This window comes from Baudoinia panamericana (assembly GCF_000338955.1).
Source record: "Baudoinia panamericana UAMH 10762 unplaced genomic scaffold BAUCOscaffold_14, whole genome shotgun sequence".
In the NCBI taxonomy this organism is placed as follows: Eukaryota; Fungi; Ascomycota; class Dothideomycetes; order Mycosphaerellales; family Teratosphaeriaceae; genus Baudoinia; species Baudoinia panamericana.
Genome location: NW_006911270.1, coordinates 335,150 through 351,105, shown reverse-complemented (window position 1 = coordinate 351,105; position 15,956 = coordinate 335,150). Strand labels below are relative to the sequence as shown.

The 15,956-nt window shown below is 53.7% G+C and overlaps 11 protein-coding genes across 11 annotated transcripts; 7 read left to right on the top strand and 4 right to left on the bottom strand.

Moving 5' to 3' along the window:
• Positions 1–27: 27 nt before the first annotated feature.
• BAUCODRAFT_27945 (uncharacterized protein) lies at positions 28–1,146 on the top strand (the record flags this gene model as incomplete). The annotated part of the gene is made up of 1 exon (XM_007682657.1): positions 28–1,146. The coding sequence occupies one exon, from the start codon at positions 28–30 to the stop codon at positions 1,144–1,146; it is 1,119 nt and encodes a 372-aa protein (XP_007680847.1).
• Positions 1,147–1,251: 105 nt separating this feature from the next.
• Positions 1,252–1,560, bottom strand: BAUCODRAFT_27944 (uncharacterized protein; the record flags this gene model as incomplete). The annotated part of the gene is made up of 1 exon (XM_007682656.1): positions 1,252–1,560. The coding sequence occupies one exon, from the start codon at positions 1,558–1,560 to the stop codon at positions 1,252–1,254; it is 309 nt and encodes a 102-aa protein (XP_007680846.1).
• A 1,080-nt stretch (positions 1,561–2,640) lies between these two features.
• On the top strand, positions 2,641–4,457 carry BAUCODRAFT_38776 (uncharacterized protein). Its single transcript, XM_007682703.1, has one exon. It carries the CDS (start codon positions 2,887–2,889, stop codon positions 4,057–4,059), a length of 1,173 nt encoding a protein of 390 aa, XP_007680893.1. The 5' UTR covers positions 2,641–2,886; the 3' UTR covers positions 4,060–4,457.
• A 458-nt stretch (positions 4,458–4,915) lies between these two features.
• On the top strand, positions 4,916–6,005 carry BAUCODRAFT_300835 (uncharacterized protein). Its single transcript, XM_007682973.1, has one exon. The coding sequence runs from the start codon at positions 5,050–5,052 to the stop codon at positions 5,692–5,694; it is 645 nt and encodes a 214-aa protein (XP_007681163.1). The 5' UTR covers positions 4,916–5,049; the 3' UTR covers positions 5,695–6,005.
• Positions 6,006–6,811: 806 nt separating this feature from the next.
• BAUCODRAFT_27940 (uncharacterized protein) lies at positions 6,812–8,042 on the top strand (the record flags this gene model as incomplete). The annotated part of the gene is made up of 2 exons (XM_007682655.1): positions 6,812–7,244; positions 7,333–8,042. The coding sequence occupies 2 exons, from the start codon at positions 6,812–6,814 to the stop codon at positions 8,040–8,042; spliced, it is 1,143 nt and encodes a 380-aa protein (XP_007680845.1).
• A 5-nt stretch (positions 8,043–8,047) lies between these two features.
• BAUCODRAFT_300301 (uncharacterized protein) lies at positions 8,048–8,520 on the bottom strand. The gene has a single exon (XM_007682972.1). The coding sequence runs from the start codon at positions 8,367–8,369 to the stop codon at positions 8,070–8,072; it is 300 nt and encodes a 99-aa protein (XP_007681162.1). The 5' UTR covers positions 8,370–8,520; the 3' UTR covers positions 8,048–8,069.
• Positions 8,521–8,671: 151 nt separating this feature from the next.
• Positions 8,672–11,092, top strand: BAUCODRAFT_79132 (uncharacterized protein; the record flags this gene model as incomplete). Its single annotated transcript, XM_007682841.1, has 2 exons — positions 8,672–9,020; positions 9,051–11,092. The coding sequence occupies 2 exons, from the start codon at positions 8,672–8,674 to the stop codon at positions 11,090–11,092; spliced, it is 2,391 nt and encodes a 796-aa protein (XP_007681031.1).
• A 49-nt stretch (positions 11,093–11,141) lies between these two features.
• Positions 11,142–12,564, bottom strand: BAUCODRAFT_79149 (uncharacterized protein; the record flags this gene model as incomplete). The annotated part of the gene is made up of 2 exons (XM_007682843.1): positions 11,142–12,012; positions 12,074–12,564. The coding sequence occupies 2 exons, from the start codon at positions 12,562–12,564 to the stop codon at positions 11,142–11,144; spliced, it is 1,362 nt and encodes a 453-aa protein (XP_007681033.1).
• A 622-nt stretch (positions 12,565–13,186) lies between these two features.
• BAUCODRAFT_79033 (uncharacterized protein) lies at positions 13,187–13,870 on the top strand (the record flags this gene model as incomplete). Its single annotated transcript, XM_007682834.1, has 1 exon — positions 13,187–13,870. The coding sequence occupies one exon, from the start codon at positions 13,187–13,189 to the stop codon at positions 13,868–13,870; it is 684 nt and encodes a 227-aa protein (XP_007681024.1).
• On the bottom strand, positions 13,867–14,580 carry BAUCODRAFT_78804 (uncharacterized protein; the record flags this gene model as incomplete). The annotated part of the gene is made up of 1 exon (XM_007682812.1): positions 13,867–14,580. The coding sequence occupies one exon, from the start codon at positions 14,578–14,580 to the stop codon at positions 13,867–13,869; it is 714 nt and encodes a 237-aa protein (XP_007681002.1).
• A 485-nt stretch (positions 14,581–15,065) lies between these two features.
• BAUCODRAFT_38766 (uncharacterized protein) lies at positions 15,066–15,525 on the top strand (the record flags this gene model as incomplete). Its single annotated transcript, XM_007682702.1, has 1 exon — positions 15,066–15,525. A coding segment is annotated over exon 1 (214 nt), but the record flags the coding sequence as incomplete, so codon positions are not given.
• Positions 15,526–15,956: the final 431 nt, after the last annotated feature.

The window sequence follows — 15,956 nt, the reverse complement described above, 5'->3', positions numbered from 1 at the left end:
GTGGTTGATCTTCACACTGCCGCAACCATGGCCATCAAGGACTTCCCATTCGAAGCATACTGTCGCTCAATTGTCCGCTTTCTGGACGCCCTTGATTATCAAGACGACAACCTGACGCACGAACAGCGTGAAGCAGATCTCCAGTATGTGCACAATCAAGCGGCAGCATGGTTTGAGCAGCACTCGCTTCAGACGGCACTTCGTAACGTCAACCCAAAGCACATAGCAGCCTGTACGCGGACCATCACCAACCTTGTCGTCTGCTACCTGCCACGAGTCTCCCGCGAAGTACTGGTCGACGTGACCATCTACTTCTCCATTATCAATATCGTCGACGATGACGTTGTGATTGGCGGCACCGACCCAGCACCGCGAATGACCTCGTTCTGGCCCGACTTGCTGCAGGGCAAAGACCAGCAACACCCATACTGGACGTTGATGAACGCTCACCTTCCGCAATTACTCGCTCACTACGGTCCGTACTGCGGCTTCAACATCATCCGTTGCACCATTGATTACTTTCAAGGTTGTTGGATTGAACAGCATGACTTCGCCGGCTACCGTGGCTCAGACTGCTACCCAATGTTCCTTCGAAAGCTGAACTCTCTGGGTGGTGTAGTCGGCGCATCGATGTTTCCAGCCTCGGACTTCGATGAGCAAGTTGTGTTCAAGGAGATCACTTGCGTCCTCGCCCAGATCGACAACCCAGCAGGGCTTGTGAATGACCTATTTAGCTACTACAAAGAGTACGACCAGGCCGAGATAAACCTTGTGGCTAACTGGTGCGAGGTTGATGGCATCTCGAAGGAACAGGCGCTTGACAGGCTGACAGAGCTCACCACTCACTCCTGCACTCGGCTGCTGGAGCTTTTCAAGGACAAAGATCCGGCAGTGTTTGCGACTGTACGAGCGTTCATGCACGGATACGTCACTTGGCACTTCTGCGACTTGCGGTATCGTCAACATGAAATCTTCGCCAGCGCGACGAATTCACCAGATGCCACGAAGTTCCGTGAGTACCTTGCAAAGGCCGCGCGCTTCGGCTGGGTTGATATGAGCAAGTGGGCAGCAACACAGCAGAGCCCTGCGGTCTTTACACAGCTGAGTAACGGGCACGAAGTCCATGAAGTCAAGGTTGCATCATAACACTTTGTCGTCATTAAGACACCCTCACCCACAGTATCGACGAGCTTAGGCAGCACCCAAAGTCTTCCGTCTCAAAGAGCCCTTGCTTAATTGTCCGCTCTAGCCCTAGCTGTCGCTATAGTCTGGGAATGGTTTATAACCATAGGCGTAGGGATTGAAATAGGGCACATACTCCCACTCGCCATCGTCATTGCCGTACCAGCCTGGACCAACGCTACCAAAGTCGTCAAATTCCATAACCATACTTCTGGCCACGGCCAAAGTCTCCGTCGGCATAGTCGCTGCCCCATACTGTACTTGGTTGTCCCTGCCGTCGGCGAATTGTCCGGCCTTGAGTGCGACCACTAATAGTATATCCGATAGTCTCCGATGCCTCGAACCGACTAAGTCCGTCGTGCGACGTACTGCGGCCATTTGTCACCGGCTTTTTAGGAACCGTGACCGCCGGCTGGATCGAAAAGGGTCTGGAGAGGATAAAGCAGCGGTGGCACACGTCTGATCTCGTCAGGTTAACAATTGCAATCGTCGACGGTCCATTCAGCCATCGGGTCGTATCTTGTAAGGCTGGGGCCGTGGGTTCGATCCATGGTTGATGCATTGGAAATTTGTTACTGGTCATAAACTCTCCGGCGAATTGGCTGTTGTAATGTGACAGGTAGGCATCAGAATCGACGCTGGAACTTGTAGCACTGTGTAGCGATCATCACTATTTTCTAAGCTCTTCGTTCCATTTATCAGCTCGCCGTTGGCGTCACAAGGCGCCATTTACTGTCGCCATCACTTCGGACTAAAGATGTGTTTGGTCAACTTCTTCCACACAGCGAGTAAAGTCCAGCAGTGAGCAAATCTGGTGGCCATCTTATATAGTAGGTCCAATTGAGGTTCAGTCGACATTGCACCCTCGACAGACAATCATGAGTAGAACATCATGCCCAAGCCTAGCGGTGGCAAGATCAGCACAAAGAAATTAATCAAAAGATCCCTGTGATCAATGCCATATGTCACCGGAACCTATTATAGTCTGTTTGGATCACAAGCATTGACGGCATGCAAATCCGGAAGGTTGCGGTCGGACGAGCTGCCTACGCCACTTCAGCGAGCATATTGAATGCATACAGCTAAGAGAACCCTCCGTAGTCATGTCCGACCCGCCTTTCACAAGCCCAGGTGGTGTTGTAGCCGTAATCCACGTCTGGCGGGTCGCCTCCAATGCAGAACGGACGCTAGGGTGATAATCGTCCAAGGTGTATTGCTGATCATGGTGGTCATATCATCGTCATCGTAAGCAATGCCTCTCACTGGACATGCTGGCGGCGAACACAGCAGTGATGGGAAGGTCACGGATATCTGACAGCAGCTGAACTTACCTGAGCCTTGCATGTGTGCGTAATCGCAGGAGGGTTCTTGAGTTGCAGGGTAGTTCTATGTCGAGCAGTAGCAGGTCCTCACAACCGGCGTCTGCAAGAGAGTCGAATATGTCATAGCTTAGTAGGAGTCGCAAATTATAGGTGACTATGAGGTTGAGATCCGCGGATAACCGTCGTGTGCACCGTTCAGCCAGCCATTGTTAGCGTTCGGTAGTAGTGAACTAACTCCGAAGCCTCCCATCAAGCTTCAGCCCCAAGGATCTGACATCTCGGATTGCTGCGAGCGTCGTCAGGATCCGTTTGAGTGCCTCCAAAGACCAGCAAGAATCTTGTGTTATATTTGTGTATAACGCTTGCTGTGAATCGATCGATCATGGAAGGCTTCAACCTCAACTCTCTCCGCGACTTCATCCCGAAGAGGCTCCCCCGGTTACCCACGTGGCCAGCTAGCAACGACACCGATGACCTTCCCGGTAGCGTGACAGCCCCTCAATCTGACCTACCACTGGATGAAACATCCACCGAACCAGCCTTGACGATAGCAGAACCTATGCCCATCTCCTCCGGCCCCAAAAGCAACCTCGACCTTCTCAATGAATGCGACAACTTCCCTTACTACCAGAGTAACCCGGAAGCCTACTATGCACATGTCGACACCTACTATGCACTCTACGTCAAAGACTTCCCGGAGACACCACTCGGCTACATCCTACCCTCCGTCTCGCAGGTTTTCAAAGGCTTACCGCACTGGCAACTGAATGACCGAGAACGCACGCTCACTCTCACCACCGGCGACACGGAAGCGGAAAGGAGCGAAGCTGTGGCCATCACGTGCGAAGCTCTTCGCGCAACGGACCATTTCCGCGTCCTGCGTGGTTGGCGGAACGAGCTGTACCCGGTTTATGGACCAGACAGAGAGGTACTCTTCAGCATAGAGCGAGCTGCAAGCGCTTTATTCGGTATAGTGACGTATGGCTGCCATATGACTGGCTACGTACGCAGTAAACGGCCGAAGAGCGAGGCAGAGGTCGGCGGTGAGGCTGAAGAGCTGAAGATCTGGGTCCCGCGGCGAGCGGCGACCAAGCAGACCTATGGCGGGATGCTGGACAATACCGTCGCAGGCGGGATTGCTACGGGAGAAAACCCATTCGAAAGTATGGTCCGCGAGAGTGCAGAGGAAGCAAGTCTGCCAGAAGAACTGGTGCGCGAAAAGGCGAAATCGGTAGGCACGGTAACTTATTTTCATATCCGCGACCAGCGGGCGGGAGGCGAGACGAGGTTGTTGCAGCCGGAGTGCCAGTACGTGTATGATTTGGAGCTGCCGGATAGTGTTGTGCCGAAGCCGAGCGATGAGGAGGTTGAAGGCTTCGAGCTGATGAGCGTGGAAGAGGTACAAGTGAGATTGAGAGGTGGTGAGTTCAAGCCGAACTGCGCGCTTGTGATCCTCGATTTCTTCGTCAGGCATGGGATTCTGACGGCGGAGGAGGAAGGGTACGTTGAGCTCGTGGCGAGACTCCATCGCAAGCTCGAGTTTCCAACGAGATAGAGCGCAGCATGCGCGCACATTTGTCGTGTAATTAAGATACCCATGAAGCACCGTCTAAATGCTTGCAGCATTTGCGGACCACCAACGCCTGGCTAAGAGCAAAGCAACCAAGACAAGCCTCTAACAGCACGCTGGATTTGGCTCATCGCTTTAATAGCAGGTAGACATTGTCGATGCGCAGCGGCGAAAGCTTCTTGTAGGGTCCGTCAAGGCACATCAACAACCCGCCAAACGAGACATACACCTTGCTAAAGCACACAGTCAGCTATTATCTCACCCTCAAATTCACCAGTCCACGGAAACAACTCACATATTCTCCCCCTCTCCCGGATCCTCATGCCTATACACCTTCCCGTAACATACATAATCCCACAAATCGGCCAACGTCTGCTCTTGCCGTCCGGGCCTCCACCCTTTCTTCGCTACATCCTCGATTGTGCCATCCAGATTCAGCGTCTGCGCGAGAAGGAGCGACATATTCTCGCCGTTGCCAACGGGGAAGAGTTCGGAGTTGACATCAAGCGTGAGCTTTGTGGAGGAGTCGGTAGAGACGGCGAAGAGGCGCGCAACGCGGTCGTAGGTTTGGTTCTCCAGCTGGAAAAGGGTGAAGGTGTCTTCGTAGAGTTGCGCGTCAGACATGACTGAGTGACGGATGGTGCGGAGAATGAGGTCAGATCATGAATATGATGTGGTGATCTGCGCTATGGCGACGGATGGTCGGTCGTATTCTGCTTCCTTACCAGACCACTTTTCTCACTTTCGAAAGAACATCGAATGAGGTCGTCGGAAAGGTTCCGTGGGGGCACGAGTCATGGAAGCCTCCTGACTCGGCTCCCGTCTTAAATCGGCTCGACCAGGACGTTCTCGATATTTCGACCGCGCCGATATGGTTGGGTCATGCGAAAGGCAGGCAGTGTGATGAAGTCTGGCATGTTGAGCCATATCTACTTGCCAACACCATCTTTACGCTGAGTCTGAAGGACAACCAACATGTTCGGCCTTATCATTTCTGGCAGACCAGTCAACGCGGCGCCACAAGCTCTTACGGAGACTCAGTACGCGTTCAGTATTGTCCCAGAGCCCAGCTTCAGTCATATCGTAGTGTTCATTCTACCTGGGGTGCAATTGCCCGCTGATACAGCCGCTACGGTCTACGTACAGATCCCACCTTCCTCTGATTTCAAGTTGCTGGGCGCTGTCGGACCAGGCAAGGAGTCCGCCATCTTCAAAATCAGCGGTCTCAGATCCGCCAACACAACCGCAAATGGAGACGTAGACGCCATGACCGACGACCCTTCGCTCTCCGCGAATGGTGTCGCGCCTACAGCCTCCGGGGACATCATTGTCGGCATCTCGATCGAGCCAGCAGCGCAAGTCGAAGCTCAGCTAGCTCAGCTCAGGCCGGGACAGTCCTCGGCCGCTCAGCCTTCGTCTGCGCTGGTCAGATTGAACTCCGCGACAGGAGGCAGGGTCACGACTAAAGTGCTCGCGCAACGCATCATCGGCAATGCATTCAACTTCCTGGCCAGCTTCGGCAGCGACACTGTGCCTTTGAAGGCATTCCAGGACTGGTGGGCAAAATTCGAGAAGAAGGTTGAGCTTGACCCCTCTTTTCTGGAGAGGGAACAGGGTTGAGCCCCTCAGGCTGTTCGATCGTAGCATTACGCCGCACGATCGCCATCGCGAAGCACGTACTCCTTTTGAGGAGTTCGTACTGAGCCCGTCGACGATGGCCTTCTCAATGGCGGAAAGGGGTGTCATGAGGCTGTCTACTTGATCACCACCAAGCTAATCTGAGATGCCGAGATTCCCGCGCTCGCTCATACCGGAGCCGGTCCCTAGGGACCCTTACGGGCCAACGGCCGGTGAGATTTCGAGCATGTCAAGCTCACATTCGGAAGCTTAACCAGTAATTATGCCGTAGGACGAGGGAACATTGGCCTGATCCACTTTGATCTTTCGAGTGACAGAGCAAAACTCAAGTGGACGAGATAAATCCCGCTCCCGCGCTCGCAGAGGCTTGGTAATGATATTGCAGCCGACCTCGATTCGCATGCACAGCAACAACGATAACAGCGCGTTCGGGGTCAAACTCCCGTGCAGCCTTGGCTTGAGTTAGCGGACGTCGTTCCCATGCGGCGTCGCCGCATAGAAGCGACGAGATGGCAGGAAGTAGCATACAGCGAGCAATCTCCCACTGATGTTAGGGACTGCTGCGCAAGGAGCACTGAACCAGTATATGGCTGGTCGAAAGGTGTTCAAGAAGCAGATAAGAACTGGGAGCGGTGTTGTGATTGAATTGATAACTGATTGTAGCATCTACGATCACTCAGTGTGGCGTGGCCGCAGTATCCGGTGCGCTGAAGTGCATTGTGGTCGCGACGAAAGTCGTGTGTCGAGGCTGGCGAATACATGTATTCGACGTAATTGACTGTACCGCGCTCCACCATCGTTAGTACCTCTGATCGGTATCAGCCTGACGCTCGCGTACTGAATGCGCATCACGGATGCAAATGTTGATGTCCCAGAGGCCGTGCAGTTGCGGCAGTCACGCTCAAGCTTTCAGGCAGGTTGCGACCATAAAGAAGCCTCGGTTAATATGCAAGTTCGGACCACGAGACTCTCATTGGCTGATACTCTCTTGCTAGCGCAATCTGATAAGATCTTGGTCCAGCTAAATCCTACGTGTGTTCCTGTTAAACCGAACGTATTAAGGTAATGTATTTGGAGAGCAAGTGAGGCAGCGGCTCACATGGCCTTCACGAAGCGCAATGTAGCGATCAGACGCGATGTTGCACCTAACGGATCTGGAAACCCAGCTTCAGCCACCAGGTTAACAGGTATCCGTCCTTCGCCACTGACTTCACATCTGGTCACTTCAACCGGCACCCCGTCGCTTGACGACCTGCTGGGCGGACACTTTGGACTCGCTCTTGGATCATGCTTGCTCATAGAAGAGAGCGGTACCACTGACTTTGCCGGTGCTCTGCTACGGTTTTATGCTGCCGAAGGGCTGTGTCATGGCCACGTATTGCATATCGTAGGTGTTAGTGAGGCATGGGCGCGAGAATTACCGGGTCTAGCAGAGTCACGCAGCAATCGACATCTCGATAGCACCAAGAGTGGAGAGGAGCATATGAAAATCGCATGGCGTTATCAGAAGCCTAATCAAGGAGGCGAAAAAGGTGCGTTTGCACTCTATGGTGGAAGAAGTGGCGCATTGCGGAGCGTACTGAAGCCGCCACCCACCCAACGTCTTGTCACTGACGGTAGGTTCAGCTCTTCCTAATCACACTCTTGTGACCCAACAGACGGACGTTCAACACGAACCGTTCTGCCACTCGTTTGATTTAACAAAGCGTCTCGCAATTGCTGCGGATGCGAAGGTCAACTACGTGCGTCTAAAAGCAAATTTTAACCCTTTGGAGACCGTGGTCCAGTCTCTGCAGCAAGCTCTCTCTCAGTCGCAACCTGACATGGTTCACCGCCTCGTCATCCCAACCATTCTTAGTCCGGGCATGTACCCGCCATCTGCAAGCCAACCAGAAGTCTTCCTGCGAACGATGCACTCACTGCGTGCTCTACTTCGCCAACATGCTGGTCGCTTGACCGCAATGATCACCTTGCCTCTCGAACTTTACCCACGCAGCAGCGGCCTAGTCCGATGGGCAGAGCTTCTTAGCGATGGTGTTCTCGAGCTCACGCCGTTTCCGCATTTAATGGACGCTGCGACAGCTGAGACCGGCAACACTGCAAGTGGTGAAGAGCAGCCGCAAGGCATGCTCAAAGTACACAAGCTTCCCATCACCACCGAACGTGGCGAAGGCGGCGCTGGTGCAGTAAACAGCATCGGTGAAGACCTGTCCTTCACCCTTAGCAGACGAAAGTTTACCATCAGGCCATTCTCTCTCCCACCTCTTGAAGGAGACCAAGAAGGGCAGAAGGAGGCTGGTAAGCTCACGGGTAAAGATGTCGAGTTCTGAACCAGATGCGAACTGATCGAGCGCTGCTCAATCATTGTCTGCACCAAGGCGCTTGTCGAGCATATCCTCCATCTCGATATGCTCCCACCCTGCCTGTGTGCCGCCATGACCCATCACGCGCGCATACTGCAAGCCGTATGTTGTTGGGACTACGGAACGTCGCTGGCCGGCCCATGCGGCGCGGATATCATCACCTAAGCATGAAGAAAGCGCGAAGAAAGCCAATAAAAGAACCAGGAAGCTGACCAAGACGATGAGCAATAACAAGAGACCGTTCATTACGGCGAACGTGGATTTGCGAATCCAAAACACATATCGAGGACACATAAATCGAACGAGGCGATACGAAGACTTTTGGCGCCGACGCTGAATTGCCTCGGCTGTGTCTTTCAGAGCGTACTTGTAAAGGTCGATTGTGTTCGCGTTGTCATCGCATGATGTCCGACGTAGCCAGCACCTTCAACATCCATACTAAAGGGTTGCTTAGGAGGCGAGGCGTGGTGTCTGATATTCATCAAAGTGCACTCAATATCAACGCTTTCACCGCCACCGCCGGATCCTTGGCTGTATTCTTTGAGGTTGATGGCACCTTTCGCTCCTGGCGGTGACATCGTCCGTGTTCATCTGCTATGAAGTCACGAAAAGCCAAGGATGGCTCTGGCCAAAAGACTGAGGCTCCAGATCTCGCCATTGTTGGCGACAACATCAAGTTAACTACTGGCGATGCAAGCTCGCCAGGTCTCCTCCAGCCATACGCACGCTTTCGCAAAGCGCCTATCAATGCATTGCAGGAGCTTGGGTTGCATCTCACGGGCTCAGATTGGAGGAGCTACGAGTATGTTATCGGGCAACCGACATTCTATCCAGGCTTCAGCGAGAACATGAAGCGCTTGGTCATGGCGCAAGAACGGCTTCAGAAACGGATCGTAGAGCTTGCCCAAAAGCGGGTGGAAGTCGAGCTTCATGAAGGGCTTTTGGGTCCGAAAGGACTGGAGGGTGAAGAGCAAGAGCATAGGACGCGGAGATTCAGCCGGAGACGGCAACTCGCAGAGCAGCTGCGTGAGGTAGCCGAAGACTGGACGGACAAGATGATCTGTAAGATGGATAGTCGGTACTTCATCCGAGGAGCATATTACCTCGTTACGCAGCTCCTTACTCGAGCGTACCACCAAGGCATCCATGTCGGCAGCGAAGAGGTTGTGCGACTGAGAAAGGTTGCCGAAGAGGCAGCTGCGAAGCGGCAATCGATCATCTTCTTGCCATGTCATCGCTCACACGTCGATTACGTTGCGCTCCAAGTGGTCTGTTACCGCCTTGGCTTAGCATTACCGACCGTGGTCGCAGGCGAGAACCTCAACTTCCCAGTAATTGGGCCCTTTCTGCAACATGCTGGCGCCATGTGGATACGGCGGTCGTTCGGAGAAGACAAGCTGTACGGCACACTCGTGCAGAGCTATATGGACACACTGTTACAAAATGGCTTCAATGTTGAGTGCTTTATCGAAGGCGAACGTTCTCGGACAGGCAAGCTCCTGCAGCCGCAATTTGGCATTCTCAGCTACTTCCTCGAGAGCGTGCTATCGGGCAGTGTACAGGATGCGATGGTGTGTCCTGTCAGCATCCAGTACGACAAGGTGATCGAGGTCGACTCATACGTTAACGTACTGTTGGGCCAGCCTCAGCCGCGGGAAGATTTGTCAGGTTTCTTAGCACGAGCGGACGTTTTGTCGCTCAAGCTTGGAAGAGTCGACGTGAGATTCCATGAGCCCTGGAGCCTGCGTGGCTTCATCGATGAGCAGACGGTTCGACTGTCGCAAAGCGTAGCAAACAGCGACACCACCATCACACGAAGACGCCTGCTTAGCATGCTTGGGTACAAGGCACTCATGGACATCAACAGCGTGTCAGTAGTCATGCCGACGTCGCTTGTTGGTACTGTCCTTTTGACATTACGCGGCCGTGGCGTTGGCATGTCAGAGCTCATACGCCGAGTCGATTGGTTGAGCGATCGCATCCGCGCACAAGGTGGCCACATAGCGCAATTCGGTGGAAACACTACGGAAGTCGTTGTCGACAGAGCGCTTGAGGTACTAGGACCGAAGCTTGTGGGTCGTATCGATGGGCTGCCAGAGGCAACCTTTTATGCAGAGGACCGGTTTCAGCTTAGCTTCTACCGCAACATGACAATCCATTTGTTTGTACTGCAAGCACTAGTGTGCGTCGCTGTGTACACCGAAGCCAAACACGGCAGCCTAAGTGAGGCTCGGTGGGTATCCTACCAGGAGCTTCGCAACTATGTGCACTTCCTCTCCCAGCTATTCCGCGGAGAGTTTATCTTCCCAACAGCTCCATTGGAAGACACGCTAAGGTCGACTCTTCACGGCCTCCAAGACGATCGTGTGCTCACCACGGCCCGAAACAAGATCGTCAACAATGATATCGAGGATATTGCGTTGCATCCGGAAGAGCTTGCGTCAGGACGCGAGAACTTCGACTTCTACTGCTACATGATCTGGCCGTTTGTCGAGGCTAGCTGGCTCGGCACACTTAGCCTCTTCATGCTCGTACCACCTGCCGAGCATTCGGACAACGAGGCTTGGCTGAGACTGAGGGATGTCCAAACGCGAGCACAGCTCCTAGGAAAGACACTGTACCATCAGGGCGACCTGAGCTACTACGAAGCTGTGAACAAGGAAGTCCTGGCCAACGCTTATACGCGATCGCAAGAGGATGGCATAATCCATATCGTGCGCTCGAGAGATCGAAGGATACCTTCTACGGTGAGACTGGACCCTGCCTGGTTACCAGCGCGTCACGAAGGAGGCAGGCTGAAGCCGGAAGGCAAGCTTTGGGAGCTTTGTGAGCAGATCAGCCTCGCCAGGCGCGAGGGTAGAAACCGTCGCGACGGAGCCACAGTGCGGACGAGAGTGTTACGGTTGGTCGAGCTTGTTGCACAAGGCTTGTTCGCAGACGCCGCCGCCACGGACGTCAAGACAACACCACGCAGGTTACGGCAGCGCAAGGAGCTGCAGACGAAGGCGCTGCTATAAATACAAGCGGAGACGCATCTGTACTGCTTGGTACGTCACATGTACATCGCTAGAAGCTGCTCACAGGCCGCCCAGGACTCTTGTAGCACTTGCCACCCTTCCACACATGCGTGACGTGACTTGGACCGATCAACACCCTGATGTCGTTTAGCGGGTTCTCGTCGAGCGCAATAAAGTCTGCATCATAGCCCTGCTTCAACTGCCCTGCCTTCGGAGCCTGAGGTCCAAGCGTTAGCGGTCCGTTGGCTGTTGCTGCCTCTATGGCTTGTAGAGGGGTCATTCCAGCTTTGACGTGATAATACAACTCCTTCGCATTTGTACCCTGCCGGACGAGCTTGCTGAGTGGGTTGTTCGGCGCGAGGGTGCCAGTGTTGTCCGTACCAATAGCGCACTTTACACCTTTCCGAACGGCGAGTTGCATCGCTTGCCATTGCGCTTTCGCCACGACTTCGAGCTTGGCGTAACCGCGCGGTGAGAACCAGTCCTTCGACTGCAGGCCGGTCTCGACAATCCAGCGTGTAGCGACAAGGATGGCATCCTTCTCCTTCATGAGATCTGCAGCTTCGGCATCCAAGTAGCTACCGTGCTCGATGGTTTTGACGCCTGCCTTGAGACATGCCATGATACCGGGTTTGCCGTGACAGTGAGCGCCCACGTATCGTTGGGCGCGAGTGGCTTCCTGCACCATAGCGAGCAGCTCCTCTTCGGAAAACTCCTGATCGACCGGATTGTCGAGCTCGGAGCCAACGCCACCAGAGCCGCATATTTTGATCACGTTTGCGCCAGCACGTAGCTGCATGCGGACAGCTTTGAGGCACTCAGCCACGCCGTCTGCGGTCACAAACTTCGAGCCGTGAGAACACATGTCGTCGTACCACGGTTTGGGCAAGGGATGAAGATCGGCATGGCCGCCGGTAGGACTGCATGCCATCAGAAAGTCTTCCCATGGGTGGTCGACTGGCCGTAGGTCATGATGCTCACCTTATGATGCTATTTGCAGAGTATATGTTCGGGCCGGCAATCGAACCATCTTGTACTGCTTGGTTAAGCTGGAGCCCATACCCACCCATCTCGCGCACTGAAGTAAAACCAGCGTCCAAGAGACGCATCAGATCAATTGCCACTCGAGCTCCGGTTAATGCTTCGTTCTTGTAGCCCTCCAGTAGTCCGTCCCAGGACACTTTGTTGGCTCCGATGAAGTGGATATGGCAGTCCCACATGCCCGGCATGAGAACTTTGACATTGTGTTGAGGTAGATGGGAATACTGCGAGCGAAGGTCTTCGGCAGAGCCAACGTTGGTAATCTTTGAGCCTTCGACAACAATGAATCCGTTCCTTAACGGCTCGCCAGATCCTGGTATGAGTAGGTCCGCTGTTACGCAAAATGCATCGTCTTTGGGCTGCTTATCGAGATGCGTGGCTGAAGCTGATGATCCTAACGGCAGTTTGGGCAGACCGTGCACAAGGTCCATTGTGTTCTCCATGGCGTAGGAGCTACCACGCATGTCGAACACAGTAGCGCCGAGAGCGTAGGGTTGGCGTATGAGAGTGCAGAGAAGGGAGCGGTCTTCGAGGTAGGTAGGGAGATAGGACTCGACGAGTCCCAAGATCTTTCGTTCTGAGCGGCGAGTCTTACCTGGTCGTGATGATCTACCTTCTTCATTGAGTCAAGTTCGATGCAGGAACTGAATCCACAAACGGGCCGCACATGGTTCGTCGCTTATGGACTGTGACATCGCATAAGCACACGCCGAGGCAGGCCTCACGTTGATGTGGGGGTTCGTCGTAGGAAGTACTTTGTATTGATTGTTGAGGCTGTTGTGGCGACAGAAAGGTAGAGCAACATACGGCACCCTGATGTGCGGTTGCCGTGGCCCCGTGGGATCATAGCATCGTGCCAGAAATCTTGGAGCAGTCTTGGTCGGAGTCCATCGAGCCATCCTCCGGCCACATGAGTGACTCTAGCGCATCAGTGCGATGAACATAGCTGACTGTCTTCGTGGCCCGATGTCAATCACGGGTGTGAGAGCTACCAACAAACAATCTCATATGCCTCTGGTCCCACCATACGAGACGGCAAACAAGCACAGGAGTATGGAGCTTACTGTCGAAAGCAAGGACTACCTGACAGCACTTCCGGCAGAGCTGCTGTATTCTATATTCGACTACCTTGTACCGTCACATCAGCCAGACAATGCTTTCCATCCCGGAATTCCAAAGCCTCAGCCATTACACGAACTTGGCAAGCTGCTCTATGTCTCCCAGTCACTGCATAGCCATGTCAACAGTTGGGCCGAGCATTTTCACCGCGCCCATCAGTCCACCATGAGACTGCGGCTGACAAAGACCATCAACGCGCGACAAAAGCGCTTCTATTTCCACAAGGTGCAAAAGTGGGCCAGCCGTCACTGCATCTTCTGCGGCAAGACTTCCCGGCGGTCTGCGATTCTTGCAAGCAGCCTCAAGTGCTGCGCCAAATGCGACAAGCAAAGGTGGCCGGAGAAGATCACCAAAACTGACGCGAAAGCCGAATTCGACTTGCGCAACCATCAACTCCAACCGCACCTCCACCCTCGATTCGCTCACATCAATGGCCTGCCACGAGTCCGCTACGGGACTTACTTCACGTCAAACATCGCGACAACCATGTTTGTGCGCTCGGACGTCAAGCGCCTCGCTGAGTTCATACATGGAGATCTGGTAACGCACAAGCAACGCAAAAAGGCGGAGGCGGTCGAGCGAGAGAGGCGGAGGGCTGAGCGCGGCATGCGTCGCTAGCTTTTTGGAGTACCTACTGAATCACTGTCGGGTGTGCTGCTCTCCACAGGTTTCCAGTTGGTCTCTTCGATCCAGGTCTCAAATACCATCTCACCGGCGGCAACAGCTCGTACAGGCAAGGCCTTTGCCGACTTCGACACCTCTTTCTCATCATCATCAAGCCGCGGCTGAACAGGCACCCAGGGCTGCGGATGACTGACGGGTGCCTCTCTGTCGACTTTCAGTTCGATTGCTATGGTAAACGTACAGGCGTCGGGTAACGGTTTCAGCTTGGTACCGCAGTTGGTCAGCTTGCTCATAGTGGCGCGGAACTGCTCCTCCATGTCCACTTTTGGAAGAACAGGCATACTCTCGCCATTTGCTAGTCGTTGCATCGGAAGGTCCACGTCCTTGGCACTGAGGGATGGGAAGCGGGAGACATCGAAGACGTATCGTTCCAGAGGCTGGTTTTGTGGGGTGTAGATCACGACAGCAATATGCTTCACGGTGCACTTAAGTAGCTCGTTCTCGACTGCTGCGACAGCATCATTGATCCATTCACATACTTTTGGGTGCCGGTTTTGGCGCACTGGAAAGTTGTATTTCCGCGCTAAGAGGAACGATGTTTCCGGGTAGATCGCTCGCTCGTACAGGATAGTATGGATTGCGACAGTGAGGAAGTCTGTAAAGCTTGTGACGAGCGTTCGATATGTTGGTGCATCTGCCGCCATCGCCTGGAGGCTGAGACAAAGTGACTGTTAGGCGCCCCTCAGCTGTTGCCGGCAACTCGAGTCATCACCCGTTCAGTCATCACCCGTTCAGTCACAGCACCTCATTCTAGCGCTGGCGTCCGCAGCCCGTCGCTCGTGTTATGCCTGAACTTGTGGAACACTTGTCGAAGGTGGAGTCTTGCCGTCTCTGAAATTTGGTGCCTAAGGCCACTAATTATAAATCCTCGGTTTACGTAAAGCCTCGCAGGACACTATGGGCCCTCAAATCACTACGTTCTCCTCCACATCACAAGTGTTGGAGCCTACGTCGATTCGATGGTGCGCTGCTCATCGGACCATCTCAGCTATGGCAAATAGAGTCGCCTGCTTAGAAACCGTCAATGGCCGCTGAAATCCTTGTCAAGATCATATCCACTCCATCTATTGAGCGGTTTCACCCCAGCATATTTTCACATGCCGCCAATCTTCTCATACCAAAGGGTAGACGTACCTTGACCATGACCTCTGACCTACAGATCCATAGCCAGGAGGGTTAGCTACGTCTCAGACAATGCAAGAGGATGTACGCATCATTATGCTTACAGCAACCGTCGAGCAAGTGTTATTGGCATATTTCTGGTGAGCAGCGTGCATCTGCTGATGGCTGATCACCTTTCCGTAGGACTCCTGCTGCCATCATATGGCACCGATGAAATGCTGCGTCCTCACGTGAGGATGGCCCAACAGGTTCACGTCGGAGATCATGGCGACAAAGTCTTCCGCCAGCATGGCCTCCTACAGTCTGTTTTTGAAAAGTGCAATATAGTCGACCTGCAGTGCATGGGTCTCCGGGCGCGAAAGATGGATAGTATAGCGTAAAACCTGCCATCAAAGTGGGAGCGATGCACTGCCGTAGCCGCTGCCAATCCTTTGCATCGTAGCTGTCTGCCCACTCGAATAGAGCCGCTTGACAATGCATGACATCTAGGATCAAATTAGTTTACTATTAATGGTAGTCCGCTCGTATGATTGCCTTCGAAGCACGGAGTCTTCGCCGTGTGTGCCGTGTTTGTGAAACTTTATGCGGCTAGGTACGCATATAGAGATATCAGATCGGTGTGACTACGATTCCAGCCAAATTCTATCAAAACAACAACTTTAGGGTTGACGAGGGCCATTGTAGCCATCATAGTCCCGTGTCAAAGTTACTGTTCATTCCCGCACTGGGTTGGGTGAAAAGGGTGAACGCTCGTTTCCCCACGCTAATTGCGGTTTGTTAAGACCTCTGTCATTCCTCGTCCGTCCCGACTGTGGCGGCCACAGGCAAGTGTAGCACTCTGTTCGAACGTCCTTGCGCGTTTCAGCGTCGTAGCATGGTGGACTAGCATGCACGTATG

Bases quoted from the DNA above. Each gene is read 5' to 3' on its own strand.
- BAUCODRAFT_300301 (XM_007682972.1), bottom strand. From the start codon at position 8,369: ATGTGTCCTCGATATGTGTTTTGGATTCGCAAATCCACGTTCGCCGTA.
- BAUCODRAFT_300835 (XM_007682973.1), top strand. From the start codon at position 5,050: ATGTTCGGCCTTATCATTTCTGGCAGACCAGTCAACGCGGCGCCACAA.
- BAUCODRAFT_38776 (XM_007682703.1), top strand. From the start codon at position 2,887: ATGGAAGGCTTCAACCTCAACTCTCTCCGCGACTTCATCCCGAAGAGG.